This window comes from Rhyacophila brunnea, unplaced genomic scaffold (assembly GCF_057557595.1).
Source record: "Rhyacophila brunnea isolate RB1 unplaced genomic scaffold, BYU_Rbru_1.0 scaffold_2, whole genome shotgun sequence".
NCBI classification, from domain to species: domain Eukaryota; kingdom Metazoa; phylum Arthropoda; class Insecta; order Trichoptera; family Rhyacophilidae; genus Rhyacophila; species Rhyacophila brunnea.
Window position 1 is genome coordinate 45184780 of NW_028232859.1, and position 24982 is coordinate 45209761.

The following is a 24982-nucleotide window of genomic DNA, read 5'->3' on the forward strand; positions in this document are numbered from 1 at the left end:
TTGTGTACTCAAGTTTCGGATGAAACTACCCATACTCAGTATGTGTGCCCCAATAAACTTATTCCAAAAAACTTGTGATGATAATATCATCGCGAGTCGCTGTTCTGTGCACTCGCCAGTTGGTAGACTTTCAACATTATTAACATTAAATGCGCGCGAACGAAATAGCACTTGCATATAGGTATATTTTAATTTATTAGTCTATTGCGTTCGAATGTATGAATAATAGGTCATAAATTTTGTGTCGCAGCAGAGTGGTGAGATGACGTATAGGCGTAGGCTTATTATATGACCGCTCAAAACATGTTTAAAATTTAAAAAAAATCACTGTTACTCATTTTTGTTAACAAGAATACTGTAACCTAATAGAAAACAACCCATAAAGTTAAAATGTGTTTTCCCATCTCTAGTATCTATATCACTAAACACGCCACTGTCAAAAGCCGATATCTTGACCAGGGATTTCCAATCGAGTACCCTCGGGTGCAAGTACGCCGGGTGTGCGGATTGGTTCGGAGGCGTGTGGTACCAAAAGTAAATTTGGCTGCTATAAACATTGCCGCCAAGTTTCAATGCGTCAACTTGCAAAATAATATTTATCGGTTTTACCACGAAACATCGTTGCAGAAATGCCTAATGAAATATTTTTTGGCAATCGTACAGCTTATGACGTCAGCTATGAATCAAAGTAACTAGTATTGGTACCTACCTACCTTGATTCAAGCCACAATAGCGGATTGACAAAGATTAACGCAATTTCAGATGTATGAATATTGGCTAATTTCGTCGTAATTATGTAGGGGACAGATGGCTTAACGGTAAGGCACATTGGCGATAATCCGATGGACGCGGGTTCTACCCTCACCCGGCGATGTACTTTTAATCATTTTTTTCCTAATAGGTACCTACCTATATCTTAAGTAGTATCGGTAACGAAGACTCCACATTAGGCGATTATTTAAAACATACCTTCCTGAGAAAAATAAGTTTTAATTGCATTTTTTATAAAATCACTTGATTATTTGATAATCTTCTAATATATAAAAATCAATATTTGTTTGTTTGTTTGTATTTTATGCGCTGGCATACCGTTCATCCGATTGCGATAAAACTTTGTCAACTTATTGCTTGCACTTGCGCGAAGGCTATATCTTTTATATAAAAATGAATTTCTGTCTGTCTGTCTGTCTGTCTGTCTGTCCAGTATGCGTTCCTATACCATTCATCCGATTGCGATGAAACTTTGGTGAGTTGTTATGTGCACACCCGCAAAGATTTCTGAATTAGAAAAACCATCTTCTTCTTTTGCTTCTTCATTCTATCTTCTTTTATTCGTATGGTTCCTACACCATTCATCCGATTTCAATGAAACTTTCGTCAGTTGTTATGCCCACACCCGCGAAGGTTTCTGAATTAGTACAACCATATTCTTCCTTTTCTTCTACGTTCTATCTTCTTTTATTCGTATGATTCCTATACCATTCACCCGATTGCAATGAAACTTTCGTCAGTTGTTGTGCCAACACCCGCGAAGGTTTCTGAATTAGTATAAACATATTATTAAACTATTAGAATTATTTTCATATTGCCATATTGTATTATACAGATATTTTAATATTAAAAAGATAATTACTTATTATTATTTTTTAAATATCTAAGATAAATGTATCCACGAAGCAACCCTGTGCGAAGCCGGGTACTTCAGCTTGTATTCTATAAAAATCATTTTATTTGCCATCGACATCTGTCATATATTATGTAGGTATGTATTATAGATAATATATACAGATTACAGAACAATCTGCAAAGATTTTTAAAAATATACCACAGCACGCCACCTGTCTTTAATGTATTTATTAGATTATTCGCCGAGGAATGTTTTTTGTATGGACTTTACGTCATGTGAGGTCAGTATTGTCTCTCGTATGTGTACAATATGGTAGGCTTCAGTCGCCAAGCCTATAAAACCTTTGCACATAATATTATTGTCTGTGACTGCAGATTTGTCCAAAATAATTAATAATTAGATAATTTAAAAAAATATATTTCTATGGAATTTAATCACATCGTCACGTAGTCACATTCATCGAATTAGTGTGCAGTTGTCATTAGAATGGACTTACTCCATTTCCCCTTTTTAATGATGCCGTATGGTGAAAATCTATCCATATGCTTTGTCACATTTTCTTTATGGCCTCATTCCAGTCCACGTTCATAAAGAGGTTTTCTATCGCTGGTGCATGACATATGGATGAGATAACGCTGTTAAAATGATCACGCACAAGTAGGTAGGTACTGCATTATCTATAATAACAGTTTGTAGGTACGTAAACATAAACAATTACAGTTTTTTGTCAGATAATTTCTAGTTACTTAGTTTATTATCAGTACTTAATACTATGATAGATTAGCTTCATATAGAAGAGGGGGAAAGCTAAACATTGCTTGGCCAGATTACACCGCATTCAGTTTATATTCAATGTTCTGCGTGAAGAGATAACGTTTTGGTGTGTGTACAAAATGTGGTTAATTTTACTTGTTATAGCAATAGTCTTGTATTATGCTGACTATTGCATACACTATTCAAAGGATGGGATAATTATTAACAAGATACCTGGGCCGAAACCTTTGCCTGTGATTGGAAATATTTTGGATTTTCTCTATGGACCAGGTACTATAATTTAAATACAAAATAAACCTGTTATCAATAATTCGAATACATCTTTTTGACAGGTTACACCAAATTAAATGTAGGCGGTCAACAGATCAATTAATGAGGCAAAATGTCGAATCAATTTAATATAAATTGTATCAAGATTTTTTTATTGAAACTATTTTTTTATTCGATGAAAATTTCACATGACTGGATCATAATTATTTACAACTAGGCGAAAAATAATTAATAAATACAATATCACGTATGTATCATCACTATCGTCGAAATTTAGAGCTTGTGATTTCTCAAGATTCGAGAATTCTCGAAATTAGAACATTTTGTTTTGTTTGATATTACCTCTTGATAGTTTTTTTTTGCTCATTAGGTAAATTGTCTTTTCATTCAGTATCAAAGTCGAAAACATTTAGGTTTTGCTTCCAAACAATTTTTTTCGAGGGTTCTTTTTTTAACTTTTCCTGAGGCAAAGGTTTTTTAACCGGCGATTTCGTAAAATTTCAGTTTCGATTGAAAATTTTCTTTTTCCGTTGCCACATCCTTTCGTTATTTTACCTAGTAACAGTTTTTCGAGTTTTCGAGAATCTCATTGGTGATTTCTGGATAAATGAGACTTCTTCAAATTTCGTATTATTATCTTGAGATTCGAGATTGGCCTTTTCTGATTATATTTCGAGGATTCTGGAGACGAAATTTCGCGGTCACATCCTCTATTGGCACTATAACCCAATGTGGGTCTTGGCCGCTACCAGGAAACATTATCATTGCACTTTGTCTTCTACAAGCTTCCTCCACCGTATAGTCTCATGCCCAACCACCGTATCTTGTAGAGCAGCGTCTCAGGTTATTCCATTCTTAAATTCGTGTCCGAAAATTTGTACGAATGCAGTTCGTAGTATCACAGTTTGCTGGGAGCCGTTATACTGAAAACAGATGACCGTAAACCTTTGAGATTGAGTAAATTCCATGTTTTACATTGATTTTATTTTTTTGTGAGACTCGAGAAACCTACACCCGATTAACTCGAGAATTTGACTGAATTTGAGAATAAACAGTTACAGTATAAAATTAATAAAAGTAAAACTACTAATAATAATATATCCACTAAAAAATCAGTGACGGAAAAGATAAAAATAGAAAAAGGTGTAATGTTTGGCAGGAAAAAACAGACACTATAGTGGTCAATTTTCTCTTTATTTGCCGCCCCTTAGAATATGCTACTCCTAAGCGACTCATTACCTTCCAACCCCTACAGGTCGTCACTTTAGCATTCACACCTCATATTTTACTTGATGTCATAGAAAATGATTGGGATAATAATATAAAAGCGAACCATAGTATGTATGTATCAGTTCGAGGTAGTAGGTCTCGACTACTAAGGAGACAAAACACTCAATTTTATTCTGGTTTTTATTTCTTGAGTCTCATTGACTCGTGTCCCTAAATATTTATGTTTAATTATGCGTTTAATTGATTCGCTGACAATTACAATACCTGTGGTATTAAGTAAGTAAATTATTTTCTTTTAGTTCCCGTGTTTTACCAGACAAGAACGTATGCGAATAGATTTGCATCTCTATACAGAGTATGGTTTGGCAGTTTTCGCGTCATAAATATCTACAACCCAGATGATATAGAAGTGAGTAACGAATTTACATATTAATCAAATAATCACAACAATTAAATAATTGCCTAGGTACATCATATTTAAAGCAAAGGTCGGCAACCTTTACAGACCTATGAGCCACATATAACTTTTAGTTTCAACAATAGGGAGTGTAAAAAATTCTTTACAATATTTATTATTACAATGTTGAAACTACAAAAATATGTTAAGTACGAGACAATATGAAAAATCATGATTTATAAAAATGAAACCGAGTGTATTTTTTTTAATACAAACGAAAATAATAGATTTAATAACAAAACATTGTTTGTGTCTCTGCGTTATGAACTTTGTGGATATTTTCTCTTATCAGAATTATCTGATACCCCTGATCTGAAAATTAGAAATGAAGCATGCAATATAACAGACATGTTCAACTTCAAGTTGGATGTGATCTAGTATTCAGTATAAAACTGGCAATGATTTGGTGAAGACTGCAGACATACGGCATTGCAGTCGATGTGCGTAGACGTGCGTCGATACAGTTCTTATTTGAGTCCAAATGCATCCGATTAGAATCAAATAAGACCCTACGTCCATGCGTCTGCAGCCTCTGGCCTTCCATCTGGGAGCTCTGGTTTCGACCCGATGATGACGCAATATATAATATATAATATAATATGTGATTTTCTCAAAGCCTGAGTGTTTGTGATTGTTCAAGTTATTAACAACCAACTATAGCAAAAAGCAAGGTACAATGGTTAATAAAAAAAAATCATCACAAATAAATACTCAATTTACTCACCGTCAAACTACTCTCACACTAACTGTGCAATAAGTTTTTGCACAAAATATGTACGAGAAACTACGCCTCAGTTTAAAGCGCGTGGATACAGATCTTCTCATTCTCTCACTCTTGCTGCAGATCGTGAGTGATACCACCAATGTTACTAATATTCACAAAAAGCCAGTAAGATAAAAAAAAAATAAACTACGTAGATGGCAGAAAAAAGGGTAGATTTTCCAAAATTCAAAGTGTCTAGAAACTAGCATTTTAAAAATATGTGACATAATTATTAAATGTATCTTTACAATAACAAAGATTGAAGAACAGTTTCGTTTTGTATCTACAACTAATAAAATAAGTCTTAAAATTTAAAATACATAATTGCAGGTAATAAATTTAATCATCATTTCAATGTAATAATTAAGTATTTTATTTAGGTTTAAGATTGAAGGTATAAAAGACTGGCATGTTAATGCTTAATTAAATCTAATATAATATTTTACCTTTATTATGAGAAGTTGTAAGCGTTTACTACAGTGTCGAAAAATGTTAGATTTAACCCAATACGCCAGATGCAACTTTTGTAAGCTAGATCTGGCAAGAAAAATAAAAAGTTGGCAGCACTGGATACGACGAGGTGATGCGGGCTTTCTCATAGCTAATTTTAAAACGACTTTAACGGGATTTATTTAATGAATTAAAAATAGGAATGGTTAATGCTTTCCTTTCAAAATATTAATTGAATCATATAATACATACTACAACTGAATGTATCTATACGCTTATTAAATATCAAGACTCAATTTCTATGAGTCTATGGTGCGATCGACCAAAACCCATCCCGTGATCGACATGTCGACATGACAGCAATAAAATATGTTTGTCAGTCAGCCGAATAAATTAATGAATTTAAAACTCATTATTGTTCGCAAATTAACTTGCTTCCAAGTGCGACGACTATCATCTAGTTCGCGAAACTGATTAATTAAGAACGTGTTGCCTCATCCTGCATGTGCAATTATACGTTTAATTGATGTATTACCATCTAGGACCTAGGTTAGTGGTTTCCAAACTTTATGTTACTACGCCTCCCTTTAAAAAAAAATCTTGGCACCTCACCCCCCTTTATTTCATTAAATAATACAGACATCTTTTTAAATAGTCAACAATGTACTACATATAATACAAAAATTTAAAAAAATATATAAAAATAAACAAGGTTTTACTACTTATATTATTTTCATTTTTAAATTAATTTGTTTTTCATGCGATGAATGTGCTTGTTTATTAGCACAATCAAATTCAATACAAATAATTCATCATCGTTCATTGACAAATAGATTCTATCATGGGCCCCACATCCTAAAGCGGGCCCCCAGGCCAGGATCTTTGGCGGGCCCACCTACCTATCGCTGAGGTTAAGGACAGTGTGGTACTCTAATGTAGTCAGGGGTCGAAATGGACTGGAACGCACCGGAGCGCCGTTCCGGGTTATAAAATCCTCAAAATTATCGCTCCGTCTTGTGAAAATATTAAATTGACCCTCTGAGCGAGAAAATGTCATAATAAAAAAAATCCAACACACTTTTTTTAATAAATAAGTGTAGGTATACAATTAAATAACAATGTTAATATTATCGTAAAATAATCGAGCGCTCCGGTTCGTAGAATTTTCCATTTCGACCGCTGAATGTAGTGTTTCCTAAATTATACACGGGGGTTATCATTTAAGTATATCAATCATCATATAGGTATCACATCAAATTGCAACGCACAACCACACATTTAAAATATTTAATAGCTCTACAAAACAAGCTAAACAAAGCAGCTCCGCAGGCGACTTTTTTAGTATTAATAAAATAATGTAAAAAGTGCATTAGCAAATTAACCAAGAACTCAGTAAATAGATTTTTGTTTGCTTCAATATATCTGGCGCAGAAATCATTTAAAAGTAGAAACATGGCGAACTTATTTTTTTTTTTTGTAATTTTGATTTCCAAAGCTCCAACTTTTTATGAATGCCTTCACTTTGTCTTTTTAAATCAGCGAATGCATTAGTGGTCCTTGCATTGATTTATTCACTTATTTTTTTTAAATTTCAACCAAATAGACAAGTTTAACAACAAAATTATCGTTCCTAAACAAATTTGCCTCAAATTTCAACATTATGATTTGACCCTTTTATTTCATTTTTTCACGAGATAGACAGCGCGTTTCACAATGGTATAGAACTATAGAAGTGAGGTATTATAAAATTAGTCTCCATATTTTCAGACAGGTTTGCAAACAACCTTTGGACTGTTTTTTACGTAGTTTATAACTAGCGGCCGTTTTATAAACATTACTATACATTTGCAAACTGCAAACCTGTGGCTACATTAATTGTGTGAAACTCCCAGTTTGGAAATCGCTGACCTAGGTACTGATGGTAAAAAAGTAGTTGACGTTTTGAATAATACAATTGAGGGTTATAAAAGCATAGATAGCAATCTCCGAAAACTCGAAAAAAAAGTTGTGAATACAGTTCCATAGAGATTCCATAGAGACAATTGTGAACCAAATAAATTCAATATTTATTGGCAAACCCAGTATTCTCTCATCAAAACGCACCTTTGAAAATTACTATTAAAAGCAAAGGCAGTAATCTCACTGTCCTTTCAAAAGCATGTACAGCAATTTCCATTACAACCAATCAAATGCAAGGGAATGTCACGCCACATGATGGCCGCTTCATAGTAAACAGACAGTTGGCGGTGATTTTCGTTACCTGGCCATTATATATCATTAACATGCTATTTAAATGTGGTAATTAAAAATTAATTAACAGTGATTGTTAATTAACAATCACTGCTGACCTGTTAATTAATTTTTAATTAATAAGATGTCGGCATTAAGTTTTATGGCAAACAAGCAATCTCTAATTTTGTAAGATGCAAAGGCAGTAATCTCCACCGCTTGGTAGCAAAAGCAGCAATCTCCTGATTTAAATATTAATTATCTTTTTATAGACATACATTGAAGAAAAACTGAGAATTAAGTTGTTCCCTGTTATCAAAATACTAAAAACATGTAATTTTTTTAGATTCTGACGAAATCTCCTTTAATTTTTATAAATTTTTGGGCTTTTTCTCAAAAACATAAATATGGGAGTTCGCTGCCTTTGCTTCTGTACCCGTCAATTAGAATTAACTATATTTGGGAGTGTGTACAATAATTATTGTTTTATTCGCAGTAAATTTATTATTGAAATAATTCAACGGGTCAGTCATTTATGGACTGCAAACAATGTGCACGAGGCTCGCAAGCCGCCGGTTACAAAAAAAGGAATCGTAAACAATACCTAGTAACAGTACGAAAGTATTTTTTGTTTACTGAAAATATTAAAGGTTAAACGACATTTATAATGAACAATAAAACAATATTATAATCTATTGCTTGTAGTTTGTTGTTAATATAATTAAGCAAGTTTAATCAATTTTCAGATCATTTTATCCAGTACAAAGCATATAGCTAAGAGTGGCATTTATGACTTTCTTCATCCATGGTTAAAGCAGGGGCTTTTGACAAGTACTGGTTAGTATTCAGAACATTATAAACAATCTCGTACCCTGACGATTGCTGTGTAGACAGATTCACAATATATTATTATATGTTATTAGTAAGAAGTCAATCAATTAAAAAAAAAACTAGGTAATGGGATAGTTGAGCATGGTGGTTGCTGAAACCAATTTGTATTTTTGAATTTCAATTTTTCGTTTGTCGATAATTCAATTATTTCTTCTTGTAACTGCAATTCTGATTCAGCATTTTTAAAACTCAATAGGAAATCTTCATTGCAAGGAGGATACCTTCTTTAGCTTCTTGCTCAATTGCTCCCCAATGGCCTTTACTTCGCATGGGGACAACATCACTACCCTCTAGAGTTCACAGAGGGGACGTTTGCGACCACTTTGGGAAACCATGATAGGTTATTTTATTACATATCGTGTGATATATCATATTATAGAATAGATATACGTATTTTTATTAGATATTTATAATAAATATTATGTGGACTTGTTTTTAAAAATACACGCTTCATATAATAAAATATCTAACTTAAAATTACCAGGTGGCACTGCCACCTGTCAATATTCTTCATTAGCTAACAATAAGGCCTTGTCCACATGGCGCGTTTTTACTTGCGCGTAAAAACTCGCGCGCATTCCAGGTACATGTGAACTCATTGAGCCGTCCATCTGTAATCGCCGCGCGCCACTGCTCGCGTGCGGTCGAGGTACATGTGACCTCATTGAGCCGTCCATATGCAAGACACGCATCATCTGGACAAGCTCTTGTACAATTTTTGTTATATCATAAGAATATCAATCTAGGGTAACAATATTCATAGCTAAAGAATGCATTGATTTGAATACCTACCAATGAGAGTGAGCGAAATGAATATAGGTATAGAAAAGCAATTAAGTGTAGCGCGTATAAGAGGGATGCAAGGTGGGTGTTCCATTTATGCGGTCGTACAACAAAGCCACAGGTGTGCGTCAGGAAAAGACGGCTTATGTGTTACAGACAGATATATACATCAAGGCAAATATATAATGCAATATTATAATTAACTCGTTGCCATACTGACCTGATAATCTATTTGTGTGTATCCTAAAACTGGCCGTAAGTATCACAGCCAGTAACTATCCATATTGCTTTAATTGAAAATACAAATTGTGTGCTAATTAAATAGGTGTGTTAGTTTTATCTACCTAATGAGATTAAAGAAAATCTTATTAATTGTAGGTGAAAAATGGCAAAAAAGAAGAAAAATCCTAACACCGGCATTCCACTTCAACATTCTGAAGCAATTCTGCAAAACATTCGATGAGCAGAGTACACTTTTGATAGATAGACTTCAATCTGAAGTCGGGAAAGAAGAAACCAACATCATTCCACACGTAACCCAGTTTGCTTTACACTCAATATGTGGTAAGAAAACAAATTGATTACCTACCTACAATTTGTCACTATGAAACATGAAACTTTACTAATGGCGAAAGGGTACTGATTGATACATGTAAGATTGGCAAAATTAGATTCCATTCCTTTTCCATATTTTAGACACAGCCGGCTTTTTGCTAAATAGGTACCACTGTTTTGTGAGGATTTTCATATGTTTAGGCTCCATTTGTAGGTATAGATATAAAATAAAGTGGTTAGGCCATTTATGTTCCCATTCCACTCCTTATCTCCTCACCCACCTCCTAATCCCCAGTGTTATTGTTACCAGACAATTAATAAGCAATTATGGATCATGAGAGACGGTGTTACAAGGAACATTGAGTTGCATCTCAACAGCGGGCTTCTAATAGCTTTCCGTCGCTTAAGTGATTAACTCAATAGATACAGACTCATTCAGAATCTATCATCATCATTCATACACCCTCACATATAATCCATAAAACTGTATCACAAAGTGCGTGAGTCTACGAACCGGGTGACAAAAAACAACAATACTGATACTCTAGTGACAGTTGAAACCAGACCACGGAGCCATCATACATCATCACAAAGGTCAGTGTCTGGCATTTTGTTCCATCGCCCCCACCCCTAGATCCGATCTCTTCATCTTCCCACAAAATAATTATAGTCCACTTTAAAAGCTCAACCAGAAAGTTTTTTTCAACCTCTTTGGTTCAAACTCTTCTAAATATCAGTTTTACACTTATCAAACTGACCAAAAATCACAGATGTATTAGATAATAAAACAATATTTTAGGTGCCCAGTAGCTACTGCTCCCTATATGAGCAAATGTGGTGCGGCATGTGGTGCTTGCTATATGGTAGTGAATTTATTATTACGTACATAAAAGTGGAATATTATTTATTATCCTATATTAATAACTACTTTTTTTGTAGCTAATACAATTTCGCTTGCACACTTTTCAACTCCACACGCAAGCAAAGACAGTAATTGTCCTGAAAATCTTCCGTCATATCTGAAATACTTAGTACCATATTTAAATAATTATTACAAGATAAAAAGAACTTTTTATATACCTACAACGTTTTTAAATTTTTTGTTGAATCATATAAACTTGACTCGACTAGCTTAAACGATCAAAAAAATTTGTACTTGATAGAAATACTGAATAATGAAATGTCATTTCATATTGATTTCCATTGAAACCAGTGATGCCAACCGTAATATAATTATAGTACAATACTATAATTTTGATTTCGCGAAAAATGTAAAATACTATAATTATACGCCAAATATACCAAAATACTATAATTTTAAAGCATTCATGACGAAAAATGTTCCTGTACTATATATTTTTCAGAAATACTATAATTTTTACGCCTTTGTACTATAATCAGCATATAAAAATATGGCAACACTGATAGAAACGCACGTATATATTATTTAATAATTTAGTTGCTAGGGCCCCCTAGCAACCAATAATGGTATCGAAATAACTTTTCATACAAAACAGAATTAACTAAAAATGAATTCAATTCTACTTAAAGATGGCTAAAAAAATGCATTGGCATCGTGTTCTGATATATTCTAAAAGTTTCAAATGTCTAGCTAGCCGGGAAGTTAGTTAAAAATCGATTGCAAGATTTGTACCGGACAAACAACCACCTGACAAATAAGAATACGACCTAAGAAAAACGTTGTAAAATTGGAGTATCCAGCGTGTTAAAATAAATAAGGTTCTAGGTATATATATATTATAAACATACATAACATATCTGAAAATAGCCTTTACGATTGCAATACATATACATATTATAATATGATAAATGAATGCATTAAAGTTGATGCAGTACCTACGTATGTGACAATTTGTTTTAATATCTACCTGTTATGAGTACCTAATTACTAACATTTAAATAAAATATCTTTGCGAGAAAAAATATGATTCCCTGACATTGTTGTTTATGAGGTAAAAACACTTTTTTTGGCCAAAAGTAATGACATTCAAATCAAATAAGGATAAAAAATACCTTGTTTACTTACTGAAACTGCAAACTTTACAAACGAAATTACAAACAAATAATTACAATTGTAATTGTTACAATAAGTGCTAATACTTTGATACAAACCTACCCTAAGTTTGATAATATTTATGATTTTATCACTTTAGCGGTCCATAAGTATAGAATAGATTCAATGGTCTACTATTCTAAAGTTTAAATTAGCTGCAGTTGATTTCGAATTATGGATTAATTTGTGGAAAACATTACAATGTCCTCTGCAAGGTCAAAGACATTATTATTACAAAGTCTCACTCACACTGTTCTATATTCAAAATCACTAATTTATTGATTTCAGAAACTGCAATGGGAACTAGCCTCAGTTCAAATGACAACACCATAAGTGCATACAAGAAAGCCGTTCATGAAATAGGAGAATACGTTCTTTATAGATTGGTCAGAATTTGGCTAATCCCAGATTTTATATTCTCGTTGACGTCTGTCGGGGTCAAACAAAGTAAAGTACTTCCAGTACTGCACAACTTCTCCAAAAATGTCATTGAAGAGAGGCGTAAATCTAGAATTGAGAATGCAGAAGATTTTCCAGACATTGAAGAATCATTTCACGATGATGCTAATGTAAAAAAGAAACGTTTGGCCATGCTGGATTTATTATTGCAGGCAGAGTCTGAAGGAAAAATTGATGATGAGGGGATACGAGAAGAAGTAGACACGTTTATGTTTGAGGTAAGGCTTCATTTACATCAGGGATTCCCAACTATGCCTCGCATCCCTAGGAAATGTTTTGTTAACCGCTTCAGCTAGTTTTCTCACTATATGAGGCTGTGATAGACAGGCCGCACATACAATTTTTGCGAGTTATCTCGTCCAACTATAAACTCAAATTATTAGCCACTGTCGATTGATTTGCATAATCTAAAAGATCAAACACACAGTGACATCTGTTTGAATAATTATGAAATACTACGCCACAAATTATCAGTATTACAACTATTTTGTAGCGCATCAGTATTGTAGCTTACAATGTGTGTTGTTAAAAATCTGCGGCCTTTCAGATACTGCAATAGTAATATCGTGAGGCATAGAAAATTTGGTTAATGTTTACACCCCTCTACAACAGTAATATCATATTTAAATGTATATACCTAAGTATATTTTTTTTTAACAACGGATTAAATCACCTACATACAGTACTTAACTACTGCGGGTGAACGAATTTAAATTAAATCAAAATAATAAAAATTAACTCAGTTTAAGTGCACATATTGTGTAATTGGATGTAAATAATTTATTTAATGGTAATTAATTCAAATCATGAAACTTTCTCGCTGATTGACAAAAGAGAATTGAATCCAGATTCACACAAGTATATCGTTGAATAGGGAAGTCTTAGGAACATAATATTTAGTTCTGAACACCAAAACTCCTTCAAAGTCTTGCACATCGAATTTGAAGAGATTTGTTCACAAAATCAATAAGATTTTCTTCAGGTCATACCATCTGACATTTTTGGCAAATTGTAGAAATATGGATCCATGATCTAATCTCCATTAGTTCCCTCTTTTTCGTACTACCTTCAATGCCATCTCGTTCCGCCATTGTTGGGAACCTTTGATTTACACATTATATTATAATATCCCTGTACAATTATTATTCACATGACATAAAGATAATTAAATATTCACTTTATTTGTTTTGTAGGGGCATGATACAACATCGATGGCCATATCTTTTTGTTTGATGTTAATGGCAAATAACATGGATGCACAGGTATAGCACAAAAAACAATATTATAATTTGCATTAAATATAATTGCAAAAAATAATACAGAAGCATAGTTTGTTGTTATTACAATTATTCTCTTACAAATATTATTCATTTGCGTCATATTGTGTTGAGCTGGTACTTATACATATTCACTAAATGTGTTTTTTATTAACTAACCTTTTTGTTTTTTTTCCATTAACCTTGTAATGTAAACTGTAAAATAACACATAAAGCATAATATTATAATGACATATGATTTAAATGTAATAGTTACATAATATGAGGAAATAATTACACGTTTTGGATTATCATTACATTCCTAATTTTAATGAAATTTAAAAATAAGTTTCCTGTTACTGCAATATACATACCTATATGTTTTACTTGTATTTTTCTTCTGTAATCTTAAATTTCGAATTTTTCGAATAAAACGTCTGCATTTTGACATCAAATCTTCTAATTACATGATGTCACAATCATTAGAAAAGGCGAAATTATCTTTTTCAAGGTGGAGCATTGTCTTTACAGCCTTTTGTTATAAGAGAAGTGACTTTTAGCTATTTGCCACAACCATTGGGTTAATGATCTAAAATCACACATTGAAAAAAACAACATTTGGATTTGATTCAACAGCACAATTCAAATCCACTGTCCACCGATAGAAGTTCACTGCAAATAGTGGTATGCATTACATTTCGACCTAGAGTCACTTTGTACCACCCAGGGATGTTAGATTTTTAACTGTCTTGTAGCAGTAACAGGTTAAAAATTGGAAAATACTTTCATTGAAAAACACAGAAAAATATTCCTTGCACATCACTGATCCAATACATCATTAAAAAGGCTCAGTCCGCACAGTAGTAATACTAAAATTTCCGTTGGTAGTTTTTTAGTGTTAGATTAGGTTAGGATCAGGTTAAACGGATTCAACTTAACAATTTAATTTAGTATCTAGTTTACTTATGTAATGTAGTAGTTTTAGAATATAATCTAATCATTTGCAAAGCAATGCCTAGATGGAGCTAGTCGTGATGTAACCGTGACGGCAAAGACAGCGAGTAAAAAGTAATTTAATATATCAATTTTGTCGGCACAGGTGCGTAGCCTGTGTTGCCGTCGTAGCGGTGTTGAGAATAAAATGTTTAATGAATATAAACAGTGTTTCTTATGTTACGTATACTTTATTGCAGCATAACAGTAGTGGCATCTGCTAAAATTTACATGTTGTTTTTTCAACATCTGTTTGATCCAGGGAAAGGACTTCATGGCTTAAACTAATGGCTAACAATCATTTCTCATATAAAAAAAAAAAACAGTATTAATTATTACCTTCATCTCCAGCGAAAATAGTAATTATTTATCTTAACTGATTACAGGATAAGGTAGTTGCGGAGCTTGACGAGATATTGGGTGATTCGACTCGTCCGGTAACAATAGATGATCTGAACAAAATGAAGTATCTAGAAAGATGCATCAAAGAAGCGCTGCGCCTCTATCCAAGTGTCCCGTTTATAGCAAGACAGATAACAGAAGACGTTCAGCTGAGTAAGTTTAATGATAATATTCAGATAAAATACATAACTCGTCACACTCCCAAAAACGATCCTATTTAAAAAAAATCTTCAACTGAGTTCCCTTTGGACATACAAGCATACAAGGACATACTAATTTTGAATCAAAGATGACGTCAGGATTCCTCTTTTGTTTTGAAAGTTTTTTAAATTCAACTATTTTTTATTCAATTAATTAGCTTTTACACGAGATTTAAGAAGATAAATTTAGTATTCTTTTAATGACATGCTATCCATGACACAATATTTATTATCTATATTTAGATAGATACATGTTAAGATTCCTCTTCAATTTGTATGCATCTGTGATTTATGTACTATCACCTTCCATGGCACTATAAACATGTCAGAATGAAAAGGATTCAATATCTCACTTCTGTATCCCTTGAATCAGCCATATGCCGTAGTGCTGAAAATATCATATAGACTTGCTCAGCCGTCAGTTCAATTTGTGACATTATGTATTCTATGTATCACTGTACCTATCTATATACCTAATGACAATCTGCCAAATCAAACGAGAAGAAATCTGAATTAATTTTGAGGCCCTACTGTAATAAGTAATACACATTCTACAAATACCTACTTTCCTTATTATAAAAGATCCAAAAGAAAGATAGAAAAATCTATGAATGCTTTGTTATTGAACATTAATTTTTGACAGGATAGATTGGAGATTGGTTGAAGATATTAATAACTTTGACCTAACACCCATCACCTTTGATGCAATTGTTACAAAGTATGTAGTGGTAGGTAATCTTTTAACATATCAAAACCAAAGATAATTAGTGCCTACAGCAATTTCAAGTACCATAGAAATATTTTGTTTGGTAATTCATCTTGGTTGAGAATTTTAATACACTAGCCGTGATCAGCGGCATTGTAAAGGTAAAAAATAAAGAGGAAGAACACCCATATGTTTTGAATAGTAGTGTCTTCATTTTGTAAATCTTTCATAGTAGCCCTCTTGCGTTGTGAAATAGGATAGCATTTTACTTTTCCAGATTTTTATATTTAGTATAAAGACATACAAATTTGAAGCTCAATAACTATTTCCAGGTTAAGTACAGCTATTTCATTAAAATAGTGCCCGTGTTAATATCAAATAAAGATAAAATTAATTGGTTGACATTGTCATTGAGAAAATTTGTAACGAAGACTAGAATAGCTTCACTATTCATGGATTTCAAAAAACTTAGAAACATGATTCCCTCACACCAAAATACTTGTCCAGAAATAATAAATGTTAATGCAGACTAGAGATGGGAAAACTGGTTGATTTTGAAGACTAAGTATATGTACTTACTACCAGTATAAAAAATACTTAGTATAGAAACTTGTTCCAAAATACTTACTAGATTTGGAATACTATATAGAGCGTTTGGCGTGCGTATGCGACAAAAGTTTCATATTCAACTGAAACTAAAACTAACTCCATATTAGTTTTTGATATACGTATCAGCTCAGGGAACTCGGACTGTGTATCGGCTTCAATAGAATCGCTAAAAATATGCTGAGCTCTGCTTGTCGAAAAGTTCCATTTATTATAAAATTTTAAACACATTTTAAATTTATGAGTTGTTTTTCTGTTATGTTGCAATATTCTTGTTAACAAAAATGAATAACAGTGATTTTTTTTTAATTTTAAACATGTTTTGAGCGGTCATAACAAGCCTAAGCCTGTGCGTCATCTCACCACTGTGCTGCGACAAAAAATTTATGACTTATTATTCATACATTCGAACACAATAGACTAATAAATTAAAATATACCTATATTCAAGTGCTATCTCGTTCGCGCGCATTTAATGTCAATAGTCTTGAAAGTCTACCAACTGGCGAGTGCACAGAACAGCGACTCGCGATGATATCATCACAAGTTTTTTGGAATAAGTTTATTGGGCCACACCGATGACATTATTAATGGACAACGCACTCAATACAGTAGCATGCAAGTAAATTCGTGCATAGCGACATTCGCACATGTATAGGTAAACATTACGCAATTTCCATTATGCGATATCACGCATCGGGAATTTATAGCAATATGACCTTTATTGTAATGGCATTAGAACAGTGTTTCTAGTGTCAATGTTCATTTGAGCAAACCCGTTCGAACCGAACCATTCGGCAGACCCGACAAAAAGCATCGGGAATTTATAGCAATATCACCTTTATTAATGGCGTTAGAACAGATTATGCCATTCGGCAAAGCCGACACAAAGGTGAGTGTCATTTTTTTTCCAGATGCTTCGTCCATATTAATGTCATTGGGCCACACATACTGAGTATGGGTAGTTTCATCCTAAACTTAAGTACTCAAACTGGTGACAGTATTTCCAACTCACCTCTAATACAGACATTGTTTTATCATTGGAATTTTAATTTGATGTATTTGAAATATGATTTTTTCACTTTCAATATTTCTGAAGAACCATGCACATATACTGAAGAATTACACGTGACTCTCGAACCGTGGTCTACCAATCTCTGGCATGGGATTAACATCAACTGTTTGATTGATTGTAATGTTATCAAAAATAATTCCTACAAAACTAAACTAATTTATTCTATAAACGTTTTATTATGAATATACTTAAGTCATTATTGTGCTATCAATAGACAGTTTTTTTTGTCATAAAAATGAATTATCTATGCACTGTAAAGCAGGTTTATCTTTAGGATATCTGAGTGTTAATACATAATATAATATGTCATGATTCAGCATATTATTTATATCATAAGAAACAGAGTATTAAGTAGATAATCTTCTCTCCGGCTTTAAGTGATATAATAACGGCAATGAATATTTCAGGGGATCGCACTAAGGGTCATATGCAAATATGCTGATTAACAAAAAATAGCATGGCAACGTTGCTTTTGATAATCGAAAGTGCTGGCACTTTTAAAATTTCTGTAATTTGTAAAACTATTTTTTAATTGAGATACAAAAGTATGAAAACTGCACAATATAAATAATTAAAAGTTTTTAAAATAATTTAATCGTTGTTTTATCAGTGGTTTAATTGAATAAATGCATGCACTGTGGATATACTGATATTTTTTATTTATTGAAATGGCAATATGTTCTTCATGTTCAATATTGTTTCATTATTCACAAGTCTAGTGTATATATATTAAAAACATCCAAATAATTGATTCCAATGATCTTTATTGGTTGTTGTTTGCGTAGATAATTGGTAATCGATACAATTTTGCTTTGTTTAAAAGGGGTAAAAGACATTCAATACTATATTTAGGTACCTAGGTACTTGATTTCTGTTTACATATTATTTTATTGTTGATTGCCGAGTCTTCACTACTGGCATTTATTACGCAAAAGTATAATTTAATTTTAAGTATGTTCAAATATTCATGAGTGTCAAAACAATGCACATGAAACATTGCTATGGCAATAACAATGATGTTGTGTGAATATTGCATTTTTATACTGTACTCCTAACCTTATACTGTATAAATTCATTGTATGGTGCAAAATTAAAATGCTTTTTTCTGATATATTTCCAGAAGACTATTTGGTACCGGCCGATTCAGTCTTTCACATCCACATTTTTGACATGCATAGGGCTGCGAGTCTATATCCAGCGCCAGATGTCTTCGACCCTGACAGATTCACCATTGAAAACTGCTCAAAGCGACATCCTTTTGCTTACATTCCATTCAGCGCTGGTCCCAGGAATTGTATCGGTAAGATATATCTTTTTTTACCTTACCCAATTCGAACGGAGTATACAGACCCCTAATATAATTGTATCTATATTGGTTTTTAATAGAACGATGGATGATAAGTTTTCATGAAAAGAGGAAGGAAGTACCTACAATATAAAATCTACAATGTTATGACATAGCATGTGAAATCTTTGATTTGTGGTGGCATTTGAACAGCAGCCCACGAACTTCATATCCCTGTTCATAAATAAGATGACTATTTGCACCAGGAGTAGACCTACCAGTAACCCAACTCCTCTGGAAGTACATTGTAGATCTAAACCACATACACTGTGGACATACTCAATGTGCTTATAACATGGGTAATGTAAAAAAAAAGTAAATTACCATGTTTGGCTTTAAGCGGAGCATATTAAACTCCACGGAGTGGAGGTTGTTTTAACAGATTTTTTGTTTTTATGAGAGGATTTTTGCTCAACCTATTAGGTTCGTGGGTTCAACACATTGACAAAACAACACGTCAATTTTCTAGAACTGGGATTCGAACCCAAGACGCACAACTTTGTAAAACGTCACGTTACCGCTCGCCCATCGCAGGCGCCAACATACATAAGAGGCGATGAAATCCCACTCCTCTTATGTGAGTGCGGAGAAATCTAAACCGCTGATCATGTTTGTTGAGATCTGCGCCATGTATGCCTTGCCTTCCCTGGAGGTCTCTCTTTCATTCACCAAGTTAGTGAAAATGTACAATCTTGGATTGAGGTTTTACAGGTGGCTCTGTAGTGTTGTTGACATTGTGATTTTGTTAATGTATGTCTCAATGCTGTCGCCAAAACCCTGATACCATACAAGTGAATGAATGAGCTTGTAACGGTTGCCAAACTTAAATTTAAGAGTCAAATGAGGAATTAATTCAGGCAGTCGATTTAAAATTTCAATATCATTTCAATGTGAAATAAACAATATTATTTAATTTGACATTGGAGGATTACATTCACACAGTATGTGAAAAAAATAAAGAAAAGTATGTAAAGGGCATACATAAATCATAAATAAGAAATATGTCATTTTTATTATGTACGTAGGTATTATAAAAAAAGAATGCTCAAAAATATATTTAATATCAACAGACATTGGGCAAAAAAATATTTTAAATAATAATAGAAACAGTGGGTCCAAAAGTCATAATCTTAAAAAGTAATAAAAGAATGCATTCAATGTAATGTTAGAAGTATTTTGGTATTAAATGATTAATAGATTATACCTGTGATATACCTGTATCATGGTACAAATTTGGCCACAGCAGTGTCAATATAATTTACAATAATGTTTTAACATTAGTGTTCGATATTCTGCATTTTTATTTTTAGATTGGTTAGGTTAATCGTCTTGACATGCTAATATTGGCTTGCCATGTCTGGGATAGGTTCGGGCTATCCTGGATTTAAATAATTATCTGGCTTTAAGATTTTCTTTACACAACTACCTACAGACATTTTAGAACATATTAAAAGATGCATTGAATGAGTCATTTTTGAGTAACAACTAACACAGTACTCGTGATTGACACAGTTTGAGTAGACAGTAAACATCAATAAATTGATACCCAGCAACACTAACACGCGGACTATCATGTGACGTCACAGTAAACTGCCGCTACAGGAAAGGTGTGTAATGTCGTTTTTCTTGGTGTTTAAAATGTTATCAGACTGATGCTCCCATCCTGTAGCACATTTTGAACCTTCAAACGAACATTGTCAGGTCAGCAAAATCTGCTGAAATCACCAAAGCAACAATGTGGTCACCTTACATTGAACCGCACTGCATCGACACCCGTATGATGTTTTGAACGTTTTTATCATATTCTAGATGTCTACACTTTTTCGAATCATGTCAAAATCATGTTTTTTGTTTTTAGTGGTTGGCACTATGTATTTTCTATAAGAATATTGTCTCTTATCTATGGTCTCCAGGTTGTTTTCTGTTCAAAATATTATCTATGGATATAATATTGCGAGTAATTTTAACGTACGCACAAGTAGAAACTGTTAAAATTAATTGAAATTAGCATGCATAATTAATAATATTTCAAAATACTAATACATTGAAGTTGGCACTCTCTATAATTGAATTTAGAGAGGTGGTGATCATTCAAAATATTCTGCAAAATGACGAAACCATAGACTAAATTTGTAGCCGTGACAGCGTGATAGTGACGTGACATGCATCTCAATGTGATCACAACTTAACTTTCCTTATTAACCTCGTTAATACTGTTGAATTGCCAAAGTTATGAACTGCGAGTCGCCTGCCTTGCTACCCAGGATGCCCATCGGCGGTTGAGGACCGTCTATGTTACTGTGTGGTCTTCCGCCCATTAAGGTTTATCAAATTTTAACAAATGTTGAGATACATTCTTCTTGTAAGAGGTTGTGGAGCTCTAGGATATGTTGTATACACCATTCGTCTTCTTCTATTCTAGTGTGGGGCCATATATCCTACAAAACACCTTTCTTTCAAATACATTAAGCGCTTGTTTATCGACCATGGTGAGAGTCCAACATTTTGATCTGTAGGTCAAAATTTGGTTGGATCAATGTCTTATAGATTTAGATTTTATAACAAAACATACCAGAGTTTGGTTGATCTTTTAGACAAAAATAGCAACCGTAATTGTATTAGCGGGTATCTGCAACACTACAAATCCCCAGCTCTTTCAAATATCCTGACCCCTGCTTCTCTCTGTTACACTACACATAAAATCGCAACCATGATATTTTGGTTGTATAATAACAATATTGACAGTTGACAATAATAAATTAACAATTAATAATGTACATTTTAATATTATTTTAATTTGTTTCAGGACAAAAGTTTGCCCTCCTCGAAGAGAAGTCAATCATATCATCCATCTTAAGAAACTTTATTTTGGAACCAATCACAAGACCGAATGATATCATTTTCTCTGGAGATTTAGTTCTGAGAAGCAAGGATCCAATAAAAGTGAAATTCATCCGACGGAACCCTGAGAAAATGTAGTCATTTATATAATATTACAACTCTTTGATGGGAAATATGTGCCAGTTAGAAGTTACTGTATGATTTTCTTCAACCAACAACTTACCCAGTGATCTACTAGCATGATAAAAAAATTAATATTTACGATGATTACACCGACCATAGCATAGCATAGGGTTACCATACATGCTCTTTTCGCCACACATGTCCTCTTTTGAGGCCTGAAATTTTTGTCTTTGAGTTTTTGAAATAACATACTTATCTAAAAGGGTCCATTTTTCTAATCGCTTTTTTTATTTTGAGGCCTACCGGTGAATTGAAAGGTTGGTTGCGCACCAATTCGTTAGACTCTGTGGTAGGAGTAGGAGAGGTATATATATATGGTTACCGCTTTGAAAAGTAAATTTCAATTAAAACGTTAAACAAGGAACTATAACTTACTGCAATTTGTGTGTTAGGAAGCCAAACATATGGTGTTAAGAGTTGCTTTTTAAATTCATTGCAAAATAAAATATTGTTTAAAATTAAACCACACCAAAATGAAAGTGTCAATTAAATGAATAATTGCGGCAGTGGGAATTGATCGAATTCAATTGCTCTGGTGACCAAATTGATTAAATCGACATTGATGTTAAATATGCGATTGTAAATTCTACAGAACTATTTTCGTCTTTCTGCTAATGAGGACTTATTCTCAAATAATTCAGAATTACTATCATATGAAAAAAAATCACGCTTACAAAACTTAAAAATATTTTTAGTGTTTGGCTCTAAGTCAGGCCAAAACATTCAAATCAGATCCAATGCCCTAAAAATAATAACCACATTTTATACACAGAAGTCCATGAACTGTAATCCAATATTAAGAATAAAATGCTTATAACTTTTCATACAAATAAGCAGTAACAGGTTTGAATTGCTTGAGGTGTTGTATGATAACTGTCTGAGAAGATTACTCCTAAAATCATTTTTTACTTGTATGTATCACTCGTACTCTTTTAATCCTCCGCATCTTAATTCTATTATACCCCGTTTACACGTGCATGGATTTACTGCTGATAGTATGTATTAAGTTGCAAGATTGCAAGCATGTATCAAAAAAGTTCAGAAATTTCTAAATTTACACGCAATCATTAGTCCTTGCATGGCGGTGCGCATGCGCAGTAGAACGATAGTAGCGAACCTGGCGGAAGAAATACGAACTACACCGCACAGGGTATTTTAACGTCTACCGATTATTTACGAACTTGTCCAAACCTGTCAAATAGCACCGATGACAACATAGCGTCACGCTTATGTTTGAAGAATGAGATTGGAGAGACGGTCAGCATTTTTACGTGTAAACAGTTATTATCGCGATACTTTAAAATACACACTATTGGTGCAAGTAAATCCATGCACGTGTACAGGCACTATTAAACTGTTTTTATTTGTTGTAATCTAAAAACCTAACTTAACATTAACTATCAGATGTATTCACTTTTCTAATAACCATGATATGGTGGTGCTTAACTCTAAATAACATAGTGCATTTGCTATTTTTTAATCTTTGTTCCCACCGTTCTTGAAGGTTTCAAGAAATTGTAGATAGTTGTAATGTAATAATACCTACTTAATATTTTTTGACTATGATAATGGGAGTGTTTATGCGCAGCAACATGGCTAACAAATAAATAAAAATAATACTTGGTCAATTAGCCAGAGCATCATAGTCATGTAGTGAATGGGAGGGTTTGTATTATAAGCTTATACTGAATGCTTTGACCAGTAATGAGACTAAGAAAGTACTGTTCTGGATCAATGAAAACAATTGTGATATTTCTAAAAACTTCAAATATAGTTTCTAAGCAAGTACTGCTTTTATAATTTAAATACATATTTATATGAATGTAAAAAATAGTTTATGTATAATGAAAAATACACAAAAAATAAAAAAAATCTGGTTTTTCTGAAATTTTCACTTGGATTCAAATGAAAATGATGTACCTACACCAAAATGAATGCAGTATGCGTTATCGGAAAAGAAATTTACTTCAAATTAGGGATATACAAAGTGAAGTGTCTTTTATATGACTTAAGCTATGTGCTCACCATACGAGGCTGCCTCTCAGAGTAGCTGTAGAATGTGTGTACAAGCCTTAAGGTAATCGTAATACATAATGGTTTAACTTGTTGAATATCTCATGTTAGATTCACAAACTTCAAAACTACATCTGACATGGCATCTTAGATTTATTTTATTAAAGGATGATTATAATATTATTATTATAACTTTGATGGATTTAAAAAAATCTCGATTATGATGAAAGACGCATATTCTTGAACCTAATGAATATCTTGTGATATCCTACAATAAGTTTTATTTAAATTATTATAACTAACTATTGACCTCTTTAACACTCCCGTTGCCACGATGGTCTCGCAGTTTAGAAATGACCTTAAATCATAGATACCCCACTTATTATTATGTATATAAACGTCTACTTTTAGCTATTTGTAGATAAAATATTTAGGCATAAAAAGAAAAATATATAGGTGGTTGAATTGAATGTTTTATATGTAAAATTAATCATTTTTCGAAAGTCTAATCAATATTTTGATAAGACAGTGATAGGGCTATCTAGAAAGATATACGTTAGAGAAACGCGCATAATAGTAATGTAAACATGAGACACTATTTTAAAATGTCATTTGTTAGTCAGAGATAGAAATGTATGTCTTTGTTCAACATAATTCTGTGAATAATGCAATCAGTTATAGCCTCCCATAATATATCGAACCTTGAAGTATACATTGTTCAAATACATCTGACGATAAACGCCAAAGCAACCCTTAACGCAATGTTATTAGTGTTCATTTTACCGTGTTAACTTCGCTACA

The 24982-nt window shown here is 32.9% G+C and overlaps 1 protein-coding gene across 2 annotated transcripts; it reads left to right on the top strand.

Annotated features, from left to right (window-relative positions):
• The first annotated feature begins 2473 nt into the window (after positions 1–2473).
• LOC147072386 (cytochrome P450 4C1-like) lies at positions 2474–24015 on the top strand. Of its 2 annotated transcripts, XM_085947708.1 has the most exons (9): positions 2474–2671; positions 4201–4310; positions 8547–8637; positions 9853–10038; positions 12392–12780; positions 13756–13824; positions 15198–15366; positions 18920–19099; positions 21951–24015. In XM_085947708.1, exons 1-9 carry the CDS (start codon positions 2521–2523, stop codon positions 22121–22123), a joined length of 1518 nt encoding a protein of 505 aa, XP_085803834.1. In that variant the 5' UTR covers positions 2474–2520; the 3' UTR covers positions 22124–24015. The 2 variants fall into 2 exon arrangements, with proteins under 2 accessions (XP_085803834.1, XP_085803835.1); XM_085947709.1 differs by lacking the exon at positions 4201–4310 and having other exon boundaries at positions 2660–2671.
• Positions 24016–24982: the final 967 nt, after the last annotated feature.

Excerpts from the sequence above, each read along its gene's own strand:
- LOC147072386 (XM_085947708.1), top strand. The coding sequence starts at position 2,521 with ATGTGGTTAATTTTACTTGTTATAGCAATAGTCTTGTATTATGCTGAC. Across the intron at positions 8,638-9,852 it reads GGGGCTTTTGACAAGTACTG|GTGAAAAATGGCAAAAAAGA; the intron begins GTTAGTATTCAG and ends TATTAATTGTAG. Across the intron at positions 10,039-12,391 it reads TGCTTTACACTCAATATGTG|AAACTGCAATGGGAACTAGC; the intron begins GTAAGAAAACAA and ends TATTGATTTCAG.